The sequence below is a fragment of the Nelumbo nucifera genome, chromosome 2 (assembly GCF_055504915.1).
Source record: "Nelumbo nucifera cultivar China Antique chromosome 2, China Antique-T2T, whole genome shotgun sequence".
NCBI classification, from domain to species: Eukaryota; Viridiplantae; Streptophyta; class Magnoliopsida; order Proteales; family Nelumbonaceae; genus Nelumbo; species Nelumbo nucifera.
Genome location: NC_142650.1, coordinates 22,744,273 through 22,764,470, shown reverse-complemented (window position 1 = coordinate 22,764,470; position 20,198 = coordinate 22,744,273). Strand labels below are relative to the sequence as shown.

The following is a 20,198-nucleotide window of genomic DNA, read 5'->3' as shown; positions in this document are numbered from 1 at the left end:
GCAATATCTTTTAAAAACCTCTTCTGTCTTTTCTCTCACAGTTTGTGTTTGTGGATTGGAGTTGTGCTTTTCTACTCTTCTTGGTGATTTTTTCAACTTTGTTAGATTGCAAAAATTCATTTATTCTCCTACATCCATTATTTATATATTTTGTTCTTTTAAAAAATTATATTTGAGTTCTGATTGGCAATTCTATGTACTTGAATCAAGCTCAAGTCTTTGGATTCCCCCACAGACTAAATTGATAACTAATATTGATCAGATCAGAGATGAAACGCCCAGGCAAATATCAACGGTTACATTTGAATCGAAAAAAAAAAATCCAGGACCCCTCTGTATACCAATAAAAAAATCACCACCGCCCATCTCAAAGATGACAACAACTCATCAAAATCATAAAGCAAGAGAACAACAAAAGAAGCTTATCTGAGGGCAGGGATGTTAGTAACGTGGGTCGTCAGCGTCTCTACCAGAAACATCGCAGGAGATTGATGAGGAAATGAAAGAGATGGTTGTCTTGATCAAGCAAGTCGGGTCGGATCAACCGTTCCAGATTCAGGTTCCGGGGGAGGACTTCACTGTAGTAGAGTATGGTAGTGACGGACACCACCGGCCGATCCACCAGTGATGAAACCAGCCGAACCAATGGCCGGAAAAACAAGGGCATCAGAAACTGCAACAGAACACATCAATACGCATAAACCCATCAACAAACTTGTATTTAGAGAGAGAGAGTCAGAGAGAGAGAGAGAGAGTACCATGACTCTGAACTTCGAAGAGAGAGAGAGTGTGAAAAGTTGCTCAAGGGAGAGGGAGAGAGTGAGAGAGGGAGAGAGAGCGATGGACGTAATTGGTTGCGACGATTTTCTGAACTGTCAAGTTTCAACGCTTCAGACTCCCCCTCTATCGCTCTTATCTGTGAATCAACTTATCAACTACATATATATCTATTTCAAACCTGTCACGACGGGTGATTATATAGACAAGATGCGCCTCGTTAGGGTTGAACATTGCGCCTATCGACAGACACTCCCATGTCCACAGTTTTAGCTCTTCTCTTACAGAACACAGGAAGAAGCAATTCGACTTTGGCCAGCTACAGCATGTTTTCTTAAAAAGACAAACCTTTTAACTACAACTCACTGTAACTGTAAAGGGGCTTGCCCAAATCAAATACCCTTTTCGTTTTTCACTTTTTGGAAGAAAATTCAGATGATACTACAAGTGGATAATGTAGAGGTGGTGGTTTTGATTTTGCATTGATCCATAGAATTCTGGCTCCTCCTAAGGCCAAGACTTTCACAGCCCGAGAAAGCTTTTCTTTGTTAGATGTTTCAGAGCTTCTTTTGCAGATTTAATTATATTTGTTTAGGTCATTTGGCACTCAAACTGTGGGCAAAGCTGCCAATTGGAAGGTAATAACGCACTTTGGTTGGAGAACGGAGATCTCTGCAATGGATTCAGCTTTCGTACATCGCCGTCTGAATCCTGCTGAGTTACACTCGGCCTTGGGAGTTGGGACTTGGGACAATACAGGTGGATTACCCAAATACGAGGCCCATTGTTTTTTTTTATTTAATTTTGGATAAATGGCCCGCGGTTTTTTCAGGCCTTAAATTAATTAATAGGTCCAAATCCCAACCGTCCAAGACATCCCGTTATTTGTGGAACCTGAGGCTAAATTTGGCAGTTGGGTCTGAGACAAGGGATGACCATGACCTTCAGTAGGAAGTTGGAAGTTGGAAGTTGGAACCCTGACCCATTGATTTAATAAGTTGAATAATTGGAAAGCTCAAAGCTATGTGCTTGTATCAACGTCGGAAGTTAATTAGTTCTTATTCAATCTATTCTATTCTGCAGGAACTACCAAATTACAGTTTGTTCTGTAGTCCAATTTACTAAAATAATCTTTTGGCGTTTTTGTTTTGCTTTTTTAATTTTTCATCTCTTTGAAAAAATTAAAAACCTTTACAAATCCAAAATACCTTATAAAGAATGGGTGTTTTCCTATGAGGATTCTAAACCCTTTTTCCCTTGTTTGAAAAGCTCTGGACTGATTCTAAATCAGGTTAACTTACAGTCAATAATGTGTATTACTCAATTTGGTGGGTTAGAAGGATCTCTAAATTTTAGTTGAAAGGGTATGGAAACTGAAAATCCTTCAATATATAAATCGTTTCTTTATGGAAAGTTAATAGAGGGGTACTCCTTCCAAGATTCAAACCGTTTTGATGGAGAGTTTGTGTATGTAGAGGTATATTCCTTGTAAAGCCGTGTTTTTCATGGTGAAGAAGCCAAAAGCCGGTAAAAGAAGAAGAAAAGAAAAAAAAAAAACCCAAACAGCTCAAATTGGGCTTTTTAACTTTTCTACATTTAAAAGAAGATATTTTGAACAAAAAAAAGCTGGTGTCTAAAAAAAGAAGATATTTAGAAACCCTTTTAGGCCAAAATGCACTCCCAAATACAGCCTAGGAAGGTTTAGATGGCACAGAGCACGCTCCACATGCATATCTCAGTGAACATTGGGAATATCTTCTGTACTTGTCATATAGAGATGTTACTAATACACAGTTCGGATGTGCCATGGGGCACCCATGCAAACTTGCCTAGCTGCAATTTGCATTGGGTTAGCCCGAATCCAACCTAAAAGATGAGTTGGGTCAGGTTTAAAATTTATGAACCTGACTTAAATATTATATAAACAAATTTATTTATATGTGCAAATACATGTGTATGTATGCATATATACATACCAATGCATTTATTTATGTCAACAAATTTCAGTTTAAAGGAAAGCATGCTAATCATTCCTCTTATTTCTATATAAAAAATGGATATCTGCCTTGGGTTTTATGCAGTTCATAAAAGTGAAATCTAAATATCATATATCATATATAGATAATATTTGCACATGTACATAATATGTACACTTACACTAGTATTGATGATGGGTAATTTGGTCTTTCAATGATATCAAGACACATGACATTGCAAAATAACAGAGCGGCACTTCGGCACCACATAAGCAAACCCCAATAGCACTTTGGACACTTCACAATTGCATCAATGACCTCAGCACCTGCTTGCATAGAGTCCACCTCCAGGCATGAAACCACCTCCGAACCAGACAAACCAGAGATCTCGGATGCATTTCGTGAGGCTCATGGAAGCTTCCCTATATAAGGGCCTCACCTCCAACCTCATAAGGTACGTGTGATTTAACACTCAATATTTTTATCTTTCTCTCGCATTCTAGCTTTTTGAGAACTCTAGTTTACTAACTTAAGCATCGGAGTGCCCACACCGGGTAAAGCAGCCCAAGTATTTTAATTTTTTCTCTCTTTCTTAACAACATGACCAAGTGACCTACCTAATCCGGCGTCCGAACTTTCTGCCAACAGGGAGCGTCAGATCACGTACCATCAGGCATATAATAATATTAAAAATTAATTGACCTCAATCCTTGAGTTTAAGAAATAAGAACACTTAGCAAGAGAAAATAGAGAAATTGGACCAACTTGGACCCAACTTTGGATTGGATTAGGGATTCAACAACTTAGGTTGGGTTAGGGTTGACTTGAACCCAATCTAACCCAACCCTTACTTGCACTCTTACTTGCATGAGTATCTTGTTATATAGGGGTTAGGGGTGCTCATGGTTCGGTTAACCGAACCGTGGGGCATTTTTTGGAACTGAATCAGTACTATCGGTTTTTGGAAAACCAGTAACCGGAAGTGAACTAAAGCCAGTCGGTTAACCAGTTGACCGGTTCAATTAACCGTCAGCTCAACTTGTCAGATTTTTGGTTTTTTAGCTTTTACAATATATATTATAAAAAGTATATATAAATATATAATAAAAAATCATAAATATATAAAATATTCTATTTTAAATAATAAATAATATATTATAAATATATATTTATATATAAAATGCATATTTATTAATTTAAAATATATAAAAATATAAAATATATATATATATATATATAATATACATAAATATATATAAAATATTTTTAAATATATGTATATTGGTTAATTCGGTTAACCGTCGATTTTCTATATTAGTTAACCAAAACCGAACCGGTACCTTCGGTTTTTTAAAAACACCAAACCGACCATTTTGTTTAATCAATTTTTCAGTTTGGTTTCGGTTGATTCGGTTTTTCGGTTTTTTTTACTCACCCTAATAGAGATTTAGTTAAGGGTTAATTATCTATACATACCCTGTATATTTGAGAAACTACTAATATATACCCGGAGATTTCAAAACCAACTTAAACATGACTTGTTGACCTTTCAAAGGTTAAATCCAATAACAAATAAAACGTAAAAGACAAAAATGACATTAATTCTACATTAAAATTTCAAAACATGTAATTTTCTTTCTTTTTTTCTCTTTCCTTTCTTTCTCCCTTCCTTTCTTCAATGTTACAACAGCACTATACCTAGTTTGGCCGCTGGTGATATTTTTTTCAGAGAATTTCGAACACGCCCAATGCAGATTTCTGATTTTCACTGCAGAGCTATAAATATTCAAAAGGTCAAAAACCCACATTCTATGCATCCATACCTTCCCGTAAATTGACATCAATTCCAAGTTGACACCTACCTCAAATGTACTTTGAGCCTACAAATTCTGACCCTGGGCTGAATCATCATTCTCCTTATTTTTTAGGGGTATTTGGTGCTATAACCATTTATAAGTTCCCCCTGACCCCGAATTGTGACATGCTCATCACACAGGCAGCACCTCACAGTGATATTACAAGCACATCTCATCTTGCATTGGGAACATCTCCCATGAATAATAACGTATAATTACGGGAGATGTTTCCAATGCATGGTGGAATGTGTTTGTGAGGTTGGTGTGAAGCACCCACTATCTGAGAAGTAGATCCAGTCTCCTTAACCCTTTTCTTTTTCCCTAAAGTACTGGTTGTGGGATTTGATTCGACATCAATGCTAGAACAAACCAACTAACACACCAACGAGCCAGCCCTCGGTTGGTGTGTCCACTGGTGACATGTGTTTCCGAGAATCCCCAAATGCACAACCGAAGTTCACAAGATTAAAGTTGTGTCGTGTAATTCTAGATGTACTCGACCTGGACTGATTGAACAGAAACACATGACTGAAAAATCCCCAAATGTCTGAAACACCACTATTGGTTGGTTTGTCTACCAGTGACATGTTCATTGGAAAGACACATGTGTGTCTGAAAAATCCCCAAAAAAAATTTTATAACTCAGAACCCCAAATTAGTGGCTCCTCCATTGGGGTGCAAATAGATCGGATCATGTATTTGATCGAATTTGGATCATCCCTGGTTGGATCTTTGGATCAGATCGGATCACCCCACTATCCGATCTAATGTGTTATATATTTATAAATATATAATATATATTTGTTATCTATTTATTTATTTATAAATATATTATTTATATTGTATTTTTATAAATTTATTATATTATTTATTTTTTAAAAAAACATGTATATATGATAAAAATAATTAAAAAATACTTGTATTTTTTGTTTTTTATTTAAATTGGTAAATTTTATTTTTTCTTTTAATAATTTATTAACTTTTAAAGAAAGCAAGTCGTATCAAATCAGATCCAAAGATCCAATAGGATTCGAATTCAGATGAAGTCCTATTAGATCTGACATGAATAATGTTGGACCGGATTCGAATATACCCTTATTCAAATCTGATCATATCCGTTTACATCCCTATTCCTCCAAAACCCAAAATTTCAAAACAATCATAAAACTTTTGGCATGGTCACTAAGGTTATGTTTGGTTTGAAGGAAAAGGTAAGGAAATCCATACAAGGTTTGTAAAGATTTTCCTACTTTTCTTTCCTTTCTTACTTTTTCCTTCAAACCAAATACAGTGTAAGATAAAGAGTTTGACTTGGGGAATAGACAAAAAAGCTGGACGATATGAAAATGGGAGAAGATTGAAAATGTTTCAAGAGTTTGATGACAAAATATGGTCATCCAGCCCGGCTTCTCACGTTCTCATACTTAAAAACCAGTCATATTATCTTCTTGTTTAATTAGAGAAGGATTTTAGTTGAAAATTTAAAAAAATTGGATGAAAAACAACCGATTCAGTTGTTATGTTCATGGTTTTAAAAGTTTTTTTTTAAACATTCCTTAGGCTCCCTAAATTGATATTATAAAAGCATTTGGTGTAAGCTATTAATGATTCTTAAATGGTTCATTGACCAGATGTCTTATTTGTGTTATGTGGGGCCGGTCAACAAAGCACATATAAGTTATTCTTAAATGTTCAAGGTATATAAAAAGTAGTTTTTCAAATGTACAGGATATATATATATATATATATCTATAAAATTAATCTTTTAGTTAATGAATCTTTTTGTGCTTTTGAAGGTAGTATCCATCAATTTTGATATGTTTGCTCTCCCTGGGATTCAGAGTTGAATTTGTTGGGGTTTTCTGTTAATAAGTTAATTATGCTACATTTTGACAAGTTCCCAGACAAAATATGACTTTTGAATTAAAAGAACTCTAAGATGGATTTATTATTGATCTATTAAACACATAGATCTAACAATAATTTATCTAAAAATAATTTAATCTATTATGTAATGAATTTTTAGTATTAAAGTGTGCAAATCTCATGTGTTTATACCATATTTATAATTTTAACTATATGCATTCGTGGGATTTATAAGAGTTTCCCTATTATCCAAACCTACACCATATCCATCTACATTCAAACTGTATTGTGATATGTATCCACCATATCCAAGCTTATTGATAGGATATACTATACCTGTGATGCAGGAAAGAAGAGAAAATGGCAAATGTGGCTCATCATTTCAGTACCATCTGTAGAACTGCTTCTCTTAGGTTCCTTGAGGATGAAGAGTACTATCCAACCAAAAGGTGATCACTCACAGTTGATGCCTCTTTATCTTGGGTGAGCAACAAGTCTTACTCTGCTTGTTTATATCTTTTAATTCAACTCACTACTTGAATTGAGAAGAACACCTTTGGATAAATCTAATGAAGCTAACGGGCTCAAGAAGGCTGAGGAGGTCATGACTTGAAGTTTACACAGTTTTGCTAACATTATCGAAGCTACAAATAAATTTTCACCCGCAAACAAGCTTGGAGAGGGTGGGATTGGTCCTGTTTACAGGGTAAAACCTTTTGGAGTCGGTCAGTAGCACAAATGTTTTAAAAACTGACCCGGAGGCTGAACCGTTTTTGCCTCCAGGTCACAGGTCACCGGTTTGACCAGCCGGGTCGAACGGTTCAGACCATGCCACATCATCACCTATATATTAAGTATATATGTATTTATATACATACATACATACATACATACATATATACATATATATATATGTATATATATGTGTACAAATATATATTTTAGTTGTTATATGTATTTTGTATATTTAATATATGTTTTTAACTCATTTTTATTTATAAAAGTATTAAAAATTACAATTTGAGGCGAAAAAAGAGTTTTTTTTTTTACGAAAATAGTGGGGCAAGGTGCCTATGGCTCCTTAGGATGCATAGATTCTGAAAAGTTACCCAAAATAAAAAAAATCACCCTAATCAAACATCGGAGTGCAAAGTTATGGCCTTCGAAAGTTTTGTATGCATTGAGTGTGCAACCTGCGACCTATTCACCAGGTCGAACAGGTCAATGGTTGAACCAGCTGGGTCGAACAGTTCTTGAGCAAGTCAACAGTTTTTTACCGTCTGATGGGTCTTGACTGAATCGGACCTGAAATCCTAGCTGGGTGACAGTTCAAATGGTTGGACCGGCCGAGTCAACAACGGTTGAAAATATTGAGTAGCACACATCTACTGCAGACCATCTGTCACACAAATTATTGTGACTGTCAAATAAAAAACCAACACAATCCCTTTTTGTTTTAAATTCATTAATTCAAAACATGGGATGATCTGCTTTTTGGTCAGGACCTTAGCATGTTCATATTTTAAGTCCATCACAAAACTTAGGCCCCGTTTGGTTCGTAGGAATAGGGGTTTGAAATCAAAATTGGAATGGGCTATTCCGATTCCAATTGTTTGGTTGGGTGGAATTGAAATCCCATTACTATTGGAATGACATTCCCCCATTTAAGGGAATAGCCATTCCCTATCCTTCCCTTTGGAATGAAATCTCATTCATACTGATTTTAATTCCCATTCCCATTCATGACTGAACCTAATAGACTATAGAAATAAACCATTCCGATTTCAAAGAATTTTGATTCTGATTCCAATTCCGGTTGCGAATCAAATGGACCCTATATGTGACTCATTGGTCATATGTGAAATTCCTTAAAAACTTACTCTCAACTTGATCAGCTTGCAAAGTCATTGATGGATGTAGTTTCCACCAACCCCGTCAATTGCCTTATTTCTCCCTGAAAGAAATGTGGGATGTGCAACTAATTAAACTTTGATACCAAGCATCTTGTTTTCACATACAAGTTCTTTATCTTGTAAATCAACTACATCACAAGATCCAAATCGACTACCATCTTGTGGACATGAGTCCAAATCATTTCCAAGATTATTAGAAATGGCAGTTTGTGCATTATCTAGAGATTCCTCTTTCTTTATCTTTTCCACTCTAGTACGGATCTTTTGGAACCCATTTAATACATACAAATATGTTTTCCACTTTATTCAACCTAATTTGATGTATCTCGTGAAATTCTCATGAATTCAGTGTATCTCATAGTATACTCACAATTTGGATCAAGTTTAATGACACAATCATGATAATCTAATTACACTTCTATCATTTACATCTCTTGATCGTCTTTTTAAAATATAATAGAATTCGGGATGGAAGTTCCATTATCTTATTGTCAAAGAGCACTCTCAACTCATCAACACAAAATGTATTTGCTGGAAAGTGGGTAATGGAACCAATATTAAAGGTCTGGGAGGATCCCTGGATCCCAAATATAAGTGGTTTCAAATTAATGGGCCCAATGAATCAAAGTAGTGAGAACTTAAGGGTATCTAATCTAATAAACCATGAGAGTAGAAGCTGGAATGATGAAATGGTAAATTCCACTATACCTGCTGGTTTTACCCCCAAAAATTTAGACATGGAGATCCCCACAAACTGTTGGGGTAATAAATTAATCTAGCTAGGTAGCAAAAATGGGAAGTTCACAGTTAGATCAGCTTATTTCCTGGCTAAACAAATGCAAGAAGAGAACCTAATAGTTCCTGAAGACTCCACACAAATTAAAAATTTCTGGAATTTGGTGTGGAGACTTCCATCAGAACAAAAAATTAAACATTTTCTCTGGAGATGCTGTGTAAATGGTTTAGCTGTTAAAGAAAATCTAGCAAAAAAGGGTTTAGGGGATTATAATATTTGTGAAAGATGTGAAAAAGAAACAAAAACAATTACCCATGCTCTACTCCTTTGTGATAAATCAAGATGCATTTGGTTGGGGTTTGGTGTTGGTATTAATCGAATATATAGTCAAAAATTTCCAAGCTTTAAGGATTGGATAGTGCATATCTTCCTCAGTCTTAGAAAGACTCATCTAGAAAAATTAGCAAATATTGGTCATGTTTTATAGAGCATTTGGAAAGATAGAAATTTGTTTTATTTTGAAAATGAAAATCCAAATCCCTTTGTTGTCATTTCTCAAAGTTTTAAGTCAATAGTGGAGAGATATCATCTCTGGCAACAGAGATCAGAAAGCTCTTCCAAGACTAGTCAAAGCAAAAAGGATGTTTTTTGGATTCCACCAGATCAGGGCCGCATGAAAGTCAATATTGATGGTGGTTTTTTGGAATCTTCTAGGTAGGCTTTTTTTTTTTGCTTCATTAACATAGACCATTTGGGGTGCTGCTGGGGTGTGGGTTCAAAAGCTTTGTCTCCACTGAAATCAGAAGCGCAAGCCCTTCTAAAGGCAGTTGTTTTTGCAGATAAAATGAACAAATCTGATCTCATTTTTTAATTTGATTGCAAATATTTAGGAGATTTGGATAAATGATGCTAATGGCTGTGAAGACCAGAAAATCCTCTTTTGTTGCAGGGATATAAAAGAAATTACTTCTAGAAGAAATTTCATAGTTCAATTTTGTCTGAAAGAAGCTAACCAAGCAGTGCACACAGCGGCCAGATATGGTTTTTCAAGAGATTTTGAATCTAGTCTTGCTAGCCCGTTGTGTCTCTCTAATATAGTAAATTTGGACTTGGTTTTCTGTAATCTTTTGTAGTTTTTTTTTTCCTGTGACTCTTGTTTGTATTTGCTTGTGTGTTTTTTTTTTGTCTATTTTCCCTTATGCCTGTCTCAATTTGTAGTTGTGTTTTTTCTTCTTGAATGAAATGATTATCAGTTTCCTACCAAAAAAAAAAAAAAATCATGAACACAAAGTAATCCGACAAACTTTACAATTGCGTGAAACTGTCACATTTGCTAAAGAAAATGTCACAAAATATTGATGATGGTTACTATACATGCTTACCTTATACTTGAGCATCTCTTCACTTTTCTGTAAGACATAGCCAAGAACTTAAATACTCCTCAAATTCCCTAAAACGTGTAGGAGTATATACCTTTACAACATATTGTAGCATTGGCAGTAGTGTATGCAAATGAGGCTTGCTCTAAATCATCTTAAAATCTAACTCTACTTCTTTTTGGCATCTATCTTTCACTACCCCTTCAAAATGGATAAAAAAACTGAGATAAATTTAATGATGATTTCAGCTATCCTCTCAATGAATTATTCATGCTCTCACTCATGTGAATACTTTCCATATTAGCCAAAAAAAGAGAGTTCCTTGCATAGACTAATGCCCACTTCTCTCTTATTTGAAAAAGCCCTTTCAACCATGCATTTTCTCTCAATCATACTTATGAAGCATCTCATCCCATGCCATGAAAAATTCATCCTCTTCTTCTAAGTCATATATCATTCTACTGAAATCCTTCTCAAAAGTCTTCTAACCACAAAAAAAACATGAGATAAATGTTTGGTTGCATTGCATTTTGATAAATGTACTTTATACAAAGTCGATGGTCAACCCTTGGGAAATCTTGTTATATTGCATTTTCCATTGTTGCACATTGATCTGCTAAGACTGTTTTTAACATTGTCCCAGACATTGCTTTCAAAAAAAAATCCAGAAACCAATATGAAAGACTTAGTGGTCTCATCACAAAGCAATTCAGCCCCAAAAATCATAATTTGCCTATAATGATGAACACCAACAAAGGGGCAAATGGTTGTTCATCTTAATTGGTCCTGCAAGTAGTGCCAAAACACACTACATCTCCAAAATAATGATCGTCAGCTACCATTCTTGCATCTGCCTAGAAGATATCTATTATTTGATCTAAAGCATCAAATTGAATGGAGTGTAAAGATAATGAATTCTCTAACTGTAGCTTTTCTAATACTCCATAATTGCTCCTGCACTTCCCATTTCCATATCTTTTTGTCTCTTTGTACACAAATAGTTACTATATTCAACATGATTGAACCCTAAATGCTTAACTCCAACTGTTTACCCCATAAATTCCATAGTTGCTTTTGGACATATCTCTAATTTATCTACAAATATTGACCAGATGTTTGAATTGCAACCAGCACATGTGCTTTCACTTCAGCTCTTCGTTTATCCCGACCACAAAAGCCATGTGTAGAAAAACAAAATAACTTATCTTTTATTACACCACTTTTTGTCTAATGCTCAATGCTTTTTTTGGTACTAAAACCTAATCTTCTACCATACTCATTATAAAAATAATATGCATCCTCTAATGTTTCAAATAACATTCCCAATTTCAGTTATTGTTCTCCCATTTTTTTTATTATTGGCTCATTTAAACCTGAAATGTTATGTCTCTCCTTATCAAAATCCAATTTACTGTTAGCTTGGCACCAGACGTCTTTAAGATCAACTTCACTACCTAGCATAGTACAATCTAGTGCTCATTTTGAAAACCAATAAATATCAAACCCCTGCAATAAAAGAGTAGGAATGGCAATTTTCCCCATTTCTCCGATCCCTCCAGGGATCCGCCCCAAATGGGGTGGGGATGGGGATGATTTTCCCCCGCGGGGACAATGATGGAAAATTTTCATCCCCGTTAGTGGGGACGGGGTGAGCACTCCCCGCCCCTTAGGAACCCTGATCCCTGCCCCGTGGGATCCCCACTAATATACATGTATTATGTATATATGTATGCATACGCTATACTTATATATGTACGCACATGTCTATATATTAATATTTTTAAAAATATGGTTGAATATGTTTGAATCTTTTCTAATAGAATTATAAATTTTAGGGTAAAATACAAAAACGTCCCCTGAAGTTTTTGACAAGCATAAAAACCTCCCCTATATTTTCATTTTAATAAATACCTCCACTGAACTTTGGAGAAACTCAACAAAAACCTCCCTTCCGTCACTGTCCCAGACAGAAAACGTTAGATTGATACACCCGTTGTTTTCCAAATACCCATTCTACCCTTTTATAAATTATTTTACATACAAAATTACTGAAATAACCCCATTTTAACTCAACAAAAACCTCTTTTAATGATCATTTCAGTAAATTTACATGAAAAATTACTGAAATATACTTTTTTTGTTGAGTTAAAATGGTATTATTTTATATGTAAAATAATTTATAAAAGGGTGTGATGGATATTTGGAAAAAACTGATGCATCAATATAGGAAATATTTTTGTAAGGGTAAAATGGGTAATGATGAAATGGAGGTTTTTGTTGAATTTGTCAAAAAGTTCAAGAGAGGTATGGGGGATCCGTGGGGGGGGGGGGGGTCTTTCGATCAAGTCACACAAGACCATGTAACGTTTTGATTTCACTAACAGTTCACCAATGATCAAGAGGATTACATAGCCAAAAACCCAATACTACGATGGTGGCAGTTGTGTCCCGTGTAAAGAAACAAGCAATCCGATAGAAAGAACAGCAATGTTAAGTAATTCCAATTTTCATGAGTTGTTATTTTCTTTCAGCATTTAATCTTCACTCGGAATTTATACATTTCACACAATTAATCCAATAAAATTTCCCAAAATCCCACATCAGAAATTCTTTTTGGTGACAACTTTCCAGAATTTGTACATTTTATCCTATCTGTAACCACGTCAAAACCATCCCATAAGATAGAAACAAAAGAGAAGTGTGATCGGGAGAATAAAAATCTACAAATGGGAACAATTCTGGAAGTTACCATAGCTTCGTCTCTCTCTCTGAACCGCACCGGAGAAATGCACTTATCTCCGTCCGTCGTCCGTCGTATCCTCGTCCGGACGCTGGCGTTGGTGTGCTCGGCATTCTCAGAATGGGTGTGGACTGTGGAGTTGCTCAGAGAAGGGGAATAGAACGAGGGGGATTATTACTCAGGGAAGGGGAAGAACGAATGGAGTTGATTCGGGAGAGTTGGCGTGTTCGATTTTGATTGGCGGTCGCCGCAGATGCGTCCTCGAGCTATTACACCCTTGCGCGTGGGCTACAAGCCCATCTAAAACGCGTTGCAGTGGGAACGTACGCTGTGCAGACGAATCAAACGTCAAGAATTAACGCATCCCATTCACATGACAAATCTTAACCGAGTTCTGTTCTGTTTGTATCTACCCCCAGTCTTGGATCGGTAGACCCAAACATCCAATAAACAGTCTACGATTCCTTTGCCACTGTTGTTGCTTAATGGCTGTAATCAGAAGAACCAACATCTGCGCCGGTGGCAGCCGCACCGACGGTGCAATACCTTTGTTTCTCATCTTCTCCTGTTTCTGTGCTGCTGCTGCTGCTGCAGTAACAGACACTCTCGCACAGAACCAGTTGCTCAGGGACTGGGAGCAATTGATATCCGCAAATGGAACTTTCAGGTTGGGGTTCTTTAGCCCGGGCTCTTCCTCCAATCGCTACCTGGGCATTTCCTACTATCAAGCACAGAACCTAACCGTGGTCTGGGTTGCCAACCGACGCATCCCCATCACGGATTCTTCCGGATCTCTTACGATTTCCTCCGATGGAAGCTTGGAAATCATACACAGTGGACAGAGTAGTCCTATCATGTTAAGTTCCAATGCGACCGCCACCAAGGGTAGTAATCTCACGGCTACGTTGCTCGACTCTGGGAATTTTGTGTTCAGAGAGCTCGATTCTAATGGAACCGTGCTGCAGGTCCTGTGGCAGAGCTTCGATTACCCCACCGACACGCTCCTCCCCGGGATGAAGCTGGGTTTCAACTCCGACACCGGCCTTAACTGGTCTCTTACTTCTTGGCTGAGCACGGACGACCCCTCTCCCGGCGCTTTCTCTCTGGGCGGGGATCCCACGGGCACAACCCAATTGATGGCCTGGCGCCGAGGGAATGTTTATTGGAAGAGTGGGATCTGGAATAACCAAAGTTTCGAGAACGTTCCCGACTTGACATCCGACGACGTCAGGTACAATTACAGCTACATCTCGAATGAGAACGAGACCTACTTCACGTACTCCCTCAAGAACAGCTCTTCTCCTCCCTCGTTATGGGTTCTGATTTGGCTGGGCGGCTTCGATCAATACAAGTTCTACGAATCGGACGATAAGTATCTCAGCTTAAGAATTCAGTGTCCACCTCATAACTCCTCCGGCGACAAGGCTAAACTGATGGGGTGTGTGAACCAGACGGTGGTCGAGTGCAGGAGCGGCGACGATTTCGACCGGAAGAGGGGGTATGTGAGCGGTACACCATACCGATACGTAGAAAATACGAGTATGGGACTGATTGATTGTGACGAGCTGTGTTGGAACAACTGCTCTTGTGTCGCTTATGGCACATTGTATGACAACGCAACGGGATGTCGGCTTTGGACCACGGACGCCGGTTTCCGGGAAGACAATAATTCCCCCGGCGACATATACATTCTTCGATCCTTCTTTGATCAAATTACTGCCAGAATAAATAGTAAGTCGCTTTATTTAATATTTTCGTTGTGATTTCTCTATTATAGTAGAGATACAGCCTCTCCGGAGATATTCCCGGTGCAAGGCTATAAAGACTGTTCGAACGGTCGAACGGGCCTTGCACGGCCCAATAAGGCCCAGAGGTTCTGTTGGTCGCTTTTGTTCATATCCCGTCTATGGCCCGAAAACAAAATTTAGTACCCATGTTCTGAGTTTGGATTCTATGATCGAAGGCGAACCCGACCAGATAAGGTGATCCAAATTCAATTCATTTATAATTGAAGTGTATAATATATGATCCGACATCCGAGAATATTTAAATATATTATTTATGTATTTTCTTTATTAAAATTGGGCTAATTGATGTAATTTTTTTTTGGAACATGGGTTCAAGCTTGATGGAAGTAATTTTCAAATCATTTTATTCATGATATCAAATGCTACGTCAGCCTAATACATGGACCCTACATGCATGGAGCTGATGTGGTCTAATATGATCCCCCATTTTTTAGGAAGAATCGGGATTTATTCCTCACATAGCGCATCTTATACCAACCTCACAACACACCCCATGAATAACAACACACAAGTAGTGGAGATGTTCCCTGCCGGCTGCGTCTGGGATGTGTTATGAGGTTGGTGTGAGGAGCAGATTCGGACTCCTTTCAAGAAGAGGCAATGGACATAGTTCTTATAATGCATTAGTAGGGTTTTAATCAAATCGATGTAGATGTCAGGCCGATGATCAAATCCTTGGATCCAATTCTCATATATCAGACTTGGATTGGGTTCGGATTTAATCTGTTTTTACCTTATTGTTGTTAAATTGATAAAATTTAACAAAAAAATCTAAAAAATTAGTTACTTTTAATAATAAATGTATGAAAATATAAAATATTAAATTATTAGTTATAAATTTTATATAATTATATATAACATCTATATTTATAAACATATTTATATTACACAACACACATATATAATAATAATAATAATAATAATAATAATTTTTTAATCAAATTCAGATTTTAATTGAATTTAATGGGATTAAATCCACATCAGTTATTAATCAGATGCATGTTATAACATCCAAATATTATTATTATTAGGTATCAAAACTTTCAGATGTCAAATCAGGTATCAAAACTTGCATCATAGCCATTAGCCAACACGGGTGTGGGTGTGCTCCCTTTTCAAAAATGGTGAGTGCTCAAATCACTCCCCAAATTAATAAATAAATAGAAGTTCTATGTCACAAATTCGATGTAAACTTTCACAATTGATGCCCATGAGTTGGATAAAATGATACATTGTCTTCTCCTATGAAGGAAAGAAGAAGTGGTGGATATGGATCACAATAGCAGTAGTAGCTGGTGCCACAATTCTTGTTTTAGGCCTCTTGTATTGCTTGAGGATGAGACTCAAGTCAAAAGGTAATCTCTCATAGTTAACATAAAATGGTGAAAGGAAATTTCTAACAATTTGTTTATATCAAGTGAATGACATATTTTATTTCTCGGTCTGTCTGTCCAACAGCAGAAAAAGAAGAGAGCCAAGAGATGAGTTTACTTAAGCTGGGAACTAAGCTATCACCTTCTGAAGAATTACTTAACTCAAATTATCTGGAAAATGATGGGACAAATGATCATGAGTTGAAAATTTTCAGTTTGGCGAGTATTAGAGTGGCCACAGATGATTTCTCATTAGCAAATAAGCTTGGGCAGGGTGGATTTGGACCTGTTTATAAGGTAAACACATAACTGGTTTCTTCTATATATTTTTACTTCAATGAAATTTACTTCTCTCTTCTTTGGACCTGGCAATTACCTTCTCTACTACTTAATTTAGGGCAAATTACCAGAGGGTCAAGAGATTGCAGTGAAAAGACTGTCAAGATTGTCAGGTCAAGGAGTAGAGGAGTTCAAAAATGAGCTTGGACTTATAGCCAAACTCCAACACACAAATCTTGTTAGGCTTTTGGGTTGCTGCATTGAAGGAGAAGAAAAGATGTTAATCTATGAATACATGCCCAATAAAAGCTTGGACTCCTTCCTTTTTGGTAGTTTTTGCTTCACATATACTTCTTTGTTTGCAATATTTCAGCTATTGTCTATTTGTTTTTTATTACTTCCAAAAATTAATTTGATCTTCCATGTTTTGTTTTGAGACAGATCCTACTAAAAGGGAACTGCTGGATTGGAATAAAAGATACCATATCATTGAAGGAATTGCTCAAGGACTTCTCTATCTTCACAAGTACTCTAGACTGAGGGTAATACACAGAGATTTAAAAGCAAGTAACATTTTATTGGATGATGAATTGAACCCTAAAATATCAGATTTTGGCATGGCCAGAATTTTTGGAAGAAATGAATCTGAAGCAAATACCAACAGGGTTGTTGGAACATAGTGAGTAATGGAATTTTTACCTTTTTAAATTATGCCCTCTCTGATTTTTTTTTTCTGCATCTTGTTTTTTTTTTTTTCTTTAAATGCTAAAAATGGTTTATTACTGATTTGTTGCAGTGGATACATGTCCCCTGAGTATGCCATGGAGGGAATTTTCTCAGTTAAATCTGATGTCTATAGCTTTGGGGTCTTATTAATAGAGATTGTGAGTGGTAGAAAGAACACTGTTTACTATGACTTTGACCCCCCACTCACTCTTCTTGCTTATGTAAGTTTTTTTTTATCTAATCTTTTGTAATAAAACCCAGAAAATATTACAAAACTGAAGTGAGTTTGTCTAACAACATGAATGAAATTGTTTCTTTTTTATTTCAGGCTTGGGAGCTGTGGAAAGCAGGAAGAGGGGAAGAGCTCATAGACCCAAAATTGGGCCCATCATATCCCATAGATGAAGTACTGAGATGCATCCATGTGAGTCTCTTGTGCGTTCAAGAATGTGCAGTTGATAGACCCACAATGTCAGATGTTGTTTCCATGCTCAGCAATGAAACCATACACCCACCTGAGCCCAAGCAGCCTGCACGTTTAACTGGGAGGGCTGCAATCGAGGTGGACTCACACAGAGGCGGGTCAGAGAGTTGTTGTTCCATCAATGAAGCATCCATTTCTGTGATTCAAGGTCGATAGACAAGATTTCTCATCTCTGAACCCTGGGATTTACCCTATGACTATTTTGTTAATTCAATAGGGATGTATATACAGAATATAGAGAGTACCTACATGTCAATTGACTGGTTTTGGGTTGGACCCGTCCAAATCAAAATCATTTTGGACAAATTAGATGGACTAATAAGATATATTGAATTGGACCTGTACAGATTTAATGGTACAAAGTATTTATTGGATTGGATTGGATTGGACCCAGTCCATTTATAATGGATTTATATTGGATTGAGGCCATGATTAAGTGGTTGTTAATACAAGTACTTCTTATTTTAGCAACCACTTAAGGCTGTTTGGTGACCCACTTGCAAAATCACTTATTATGATTTTAAGCACTTATTGGGGTGGGGATGTTTGGACTATTTGGTAAATTACTTTCTCCATAAGTGGTGATTATATTGACACAAATGAGAATTTTAACCCTCACTTTATTCATACCTATATACAATGCTTTTCACATATTATATTATACATTTCAATGAAAAAATGCCACATCATAACAACTGAGAGCCCACGTGGATCCACACGTAAAGCGCAATGTGGACCCAATTAATAATAATAATAAATATTATTGATAAATAATAATAATAATAATAATAGCAAATAATGAATAATATTTATAAATAACAATAATAATAATTTAACAAATATTGAATAGTATTTCCAGAATTTTTTTGCATGATTTTTAACAAAATTATGGAACTGCCCCTCCCCTTAAATATAAATTTAAACTTGCAAAGCTGAAGGGTTGTTCATCGTCTTCATCCTGAAGGCGAGAACACAACGGCGGTAACCCCACATTTCCAATTCCTCCCCCCTCTTCTTTTGTCCATCTTCCCTTTCATTCCTACTCTCTTCTCCTCCCTATCTTCTTTTCCTGCTTCTTTCCCATCCCCATACTCTGGTCACGGAAAGCATCTTGCAACGGTGATATCCACTTAGTTTTCAATAATATATCAATGGTTTATTGCTGTTTTCTGGAATACATCCTGATCTGAAGTGCTTCATCAATTTCCTCTGTCATTTTTGGCTCCTCAAACACATCCTTGATCCTTTGTTCTTCCCTGGCGTGACAAAGGGGATAGTAGTGGCGGTGATTTGAGTTATTGTTCCTCTGGTGATACCAGGCAGTATTCTCAACTTTAGATCAATCCATCTTCATTGTCTTTGATCATTTTTTGGTTTGCTATGTTCGAATGATAGGAGAGGGAGGTAAAACCCTCGCGTGGGGGTATTTTGGATATTAAAAAAATACCAGGGACTAGTTCGTCCCATTCTATTGGAAGAAGTACTTCTCCAAGAAGTACTAGAAAAAAAAAACCAAATTCGGGTCACTTTTTTAAGAAGTGTTTCTTTTAACAAAAAATACTTCTTCCCCACTTTTTATCAAACACATAAAAAAACTTAATAACCACTTAATGTGTGATCCCAGCTCTTAAAAGAAGTATTTTTAGAAGTGAAATCAAACAGGGGCCAAATCAAATTGAACCAATATCCAGTCCATTGATGGAAGATAAGAACACAAATGTCAATGGGCCAGGTTCTGATTGGAACAGATCTAAATTAAAACCTATTTGAACAAATTGGACGGTTAAGACATTTAACTGGACCTAAAATGTTCCAAAGTATTCATTAGGTTGGATTGGACCTGGTCCATTTGTAATGGACTCATATTACACCAAATCTTGTGCAATTGACACCCATGTTAAGTGTCATGAACACATCTAGCGAGTGCTTATGTTTTTTCATATAATTTTCATTCAATTTTGTTAATAACTATAGAAACTAACAAATCCCAACACAAGCTTATATAGCAAAGGAAAATCCCTTCAACAGTTGACATGCCTGCAATTAGAACCAGAAAAATGTTATTGGTTTAAAATAATAGATTTGTGGAGATCCCTCCAGAACATTTGAATTATGTTAAAGGTGATTTGTAAATTTTTAATGGGTAGAATCCTAGGAAACTTAACATTCATTTGAGGCATCTACTAATCTTACAACCAATTATAGAGTTGGTGGCATTTGATAAAACCTGAAATCTGAATTCTGAAAAAAATATGTATATTTTTTGAGCCTTCATGATCCATCTG

The 20,198-nt window shown here is 36.4% G+C and overlaps 1 protein-coding gene, 1 long non-coding RNA gene and 1 pseudogene across 3 annotated transcripts; 1 reads left to right on the top strand and 2 right to left on the bottom strand.

The window, feature by feature from the left end:
* Positions 1 to 234: 234 nt before the first annotated feature.
* On the bottom strand, positions 235 to 13,385 carry LOC109114533 (uncharacterized). Its single transcript, XR_002022569.2, has 4 exons — positions 13,253 to 13,385; positions 8,356 to 8,429; positions 759 to 7,874; positions 235 to 673 (listed from the first exon to the last, which is right to left on the bottom strand). It is a non-coding gene; the product is annotated as an uncharacterized LOC109114533 (long non-coding RNA).
* Positions 8,436 to 11,964, bottom strand: LOC148801989 (protein FAR1-RELATED SEQUENCE 5-like; annotated as a pseudogene).
* On the top strand, positions 13,002 to 18,298 carry LOC104595212 (G-type lectin S-receptor-like serine/threonine-protein kinase CES101). Of its 2 annotated transcripts, none has more exons than XM_010255829.3 (7): positions 13,002 to 14,974; positions 16,302 to 16,406; positions 16,513 to 16,721; positions 16,822 to 17,032; positions 17,145 to 17,382; positions 17,500 to 17,650; positions 17,758 to 18,298. In XM_010255829.3, the coding sequence occupies exons 1-7, from the start codon at positions 13,729 to 13,731 to the stop codon at positions 18,067 to 18,069; spliced, it is 2,472 nt and encodes an 823-aa protein (XP_010254131.1). In that variant the 5' UTR covers positions 13,002 to 13,728; the 3' UTR covers positions 18,070 to 18,298. The 2 variants fall into 2 exon arrangements, with proteins under 2 accessions (XP_010254131.1, XP_010254130.1); XM_010255828.3 differs by having other exon boundaries at positions 16,510 to 16,721.
* The last annotated feature ends 1,900 nt before the right edge of the window (positions 18,299 to 20,198 follow it).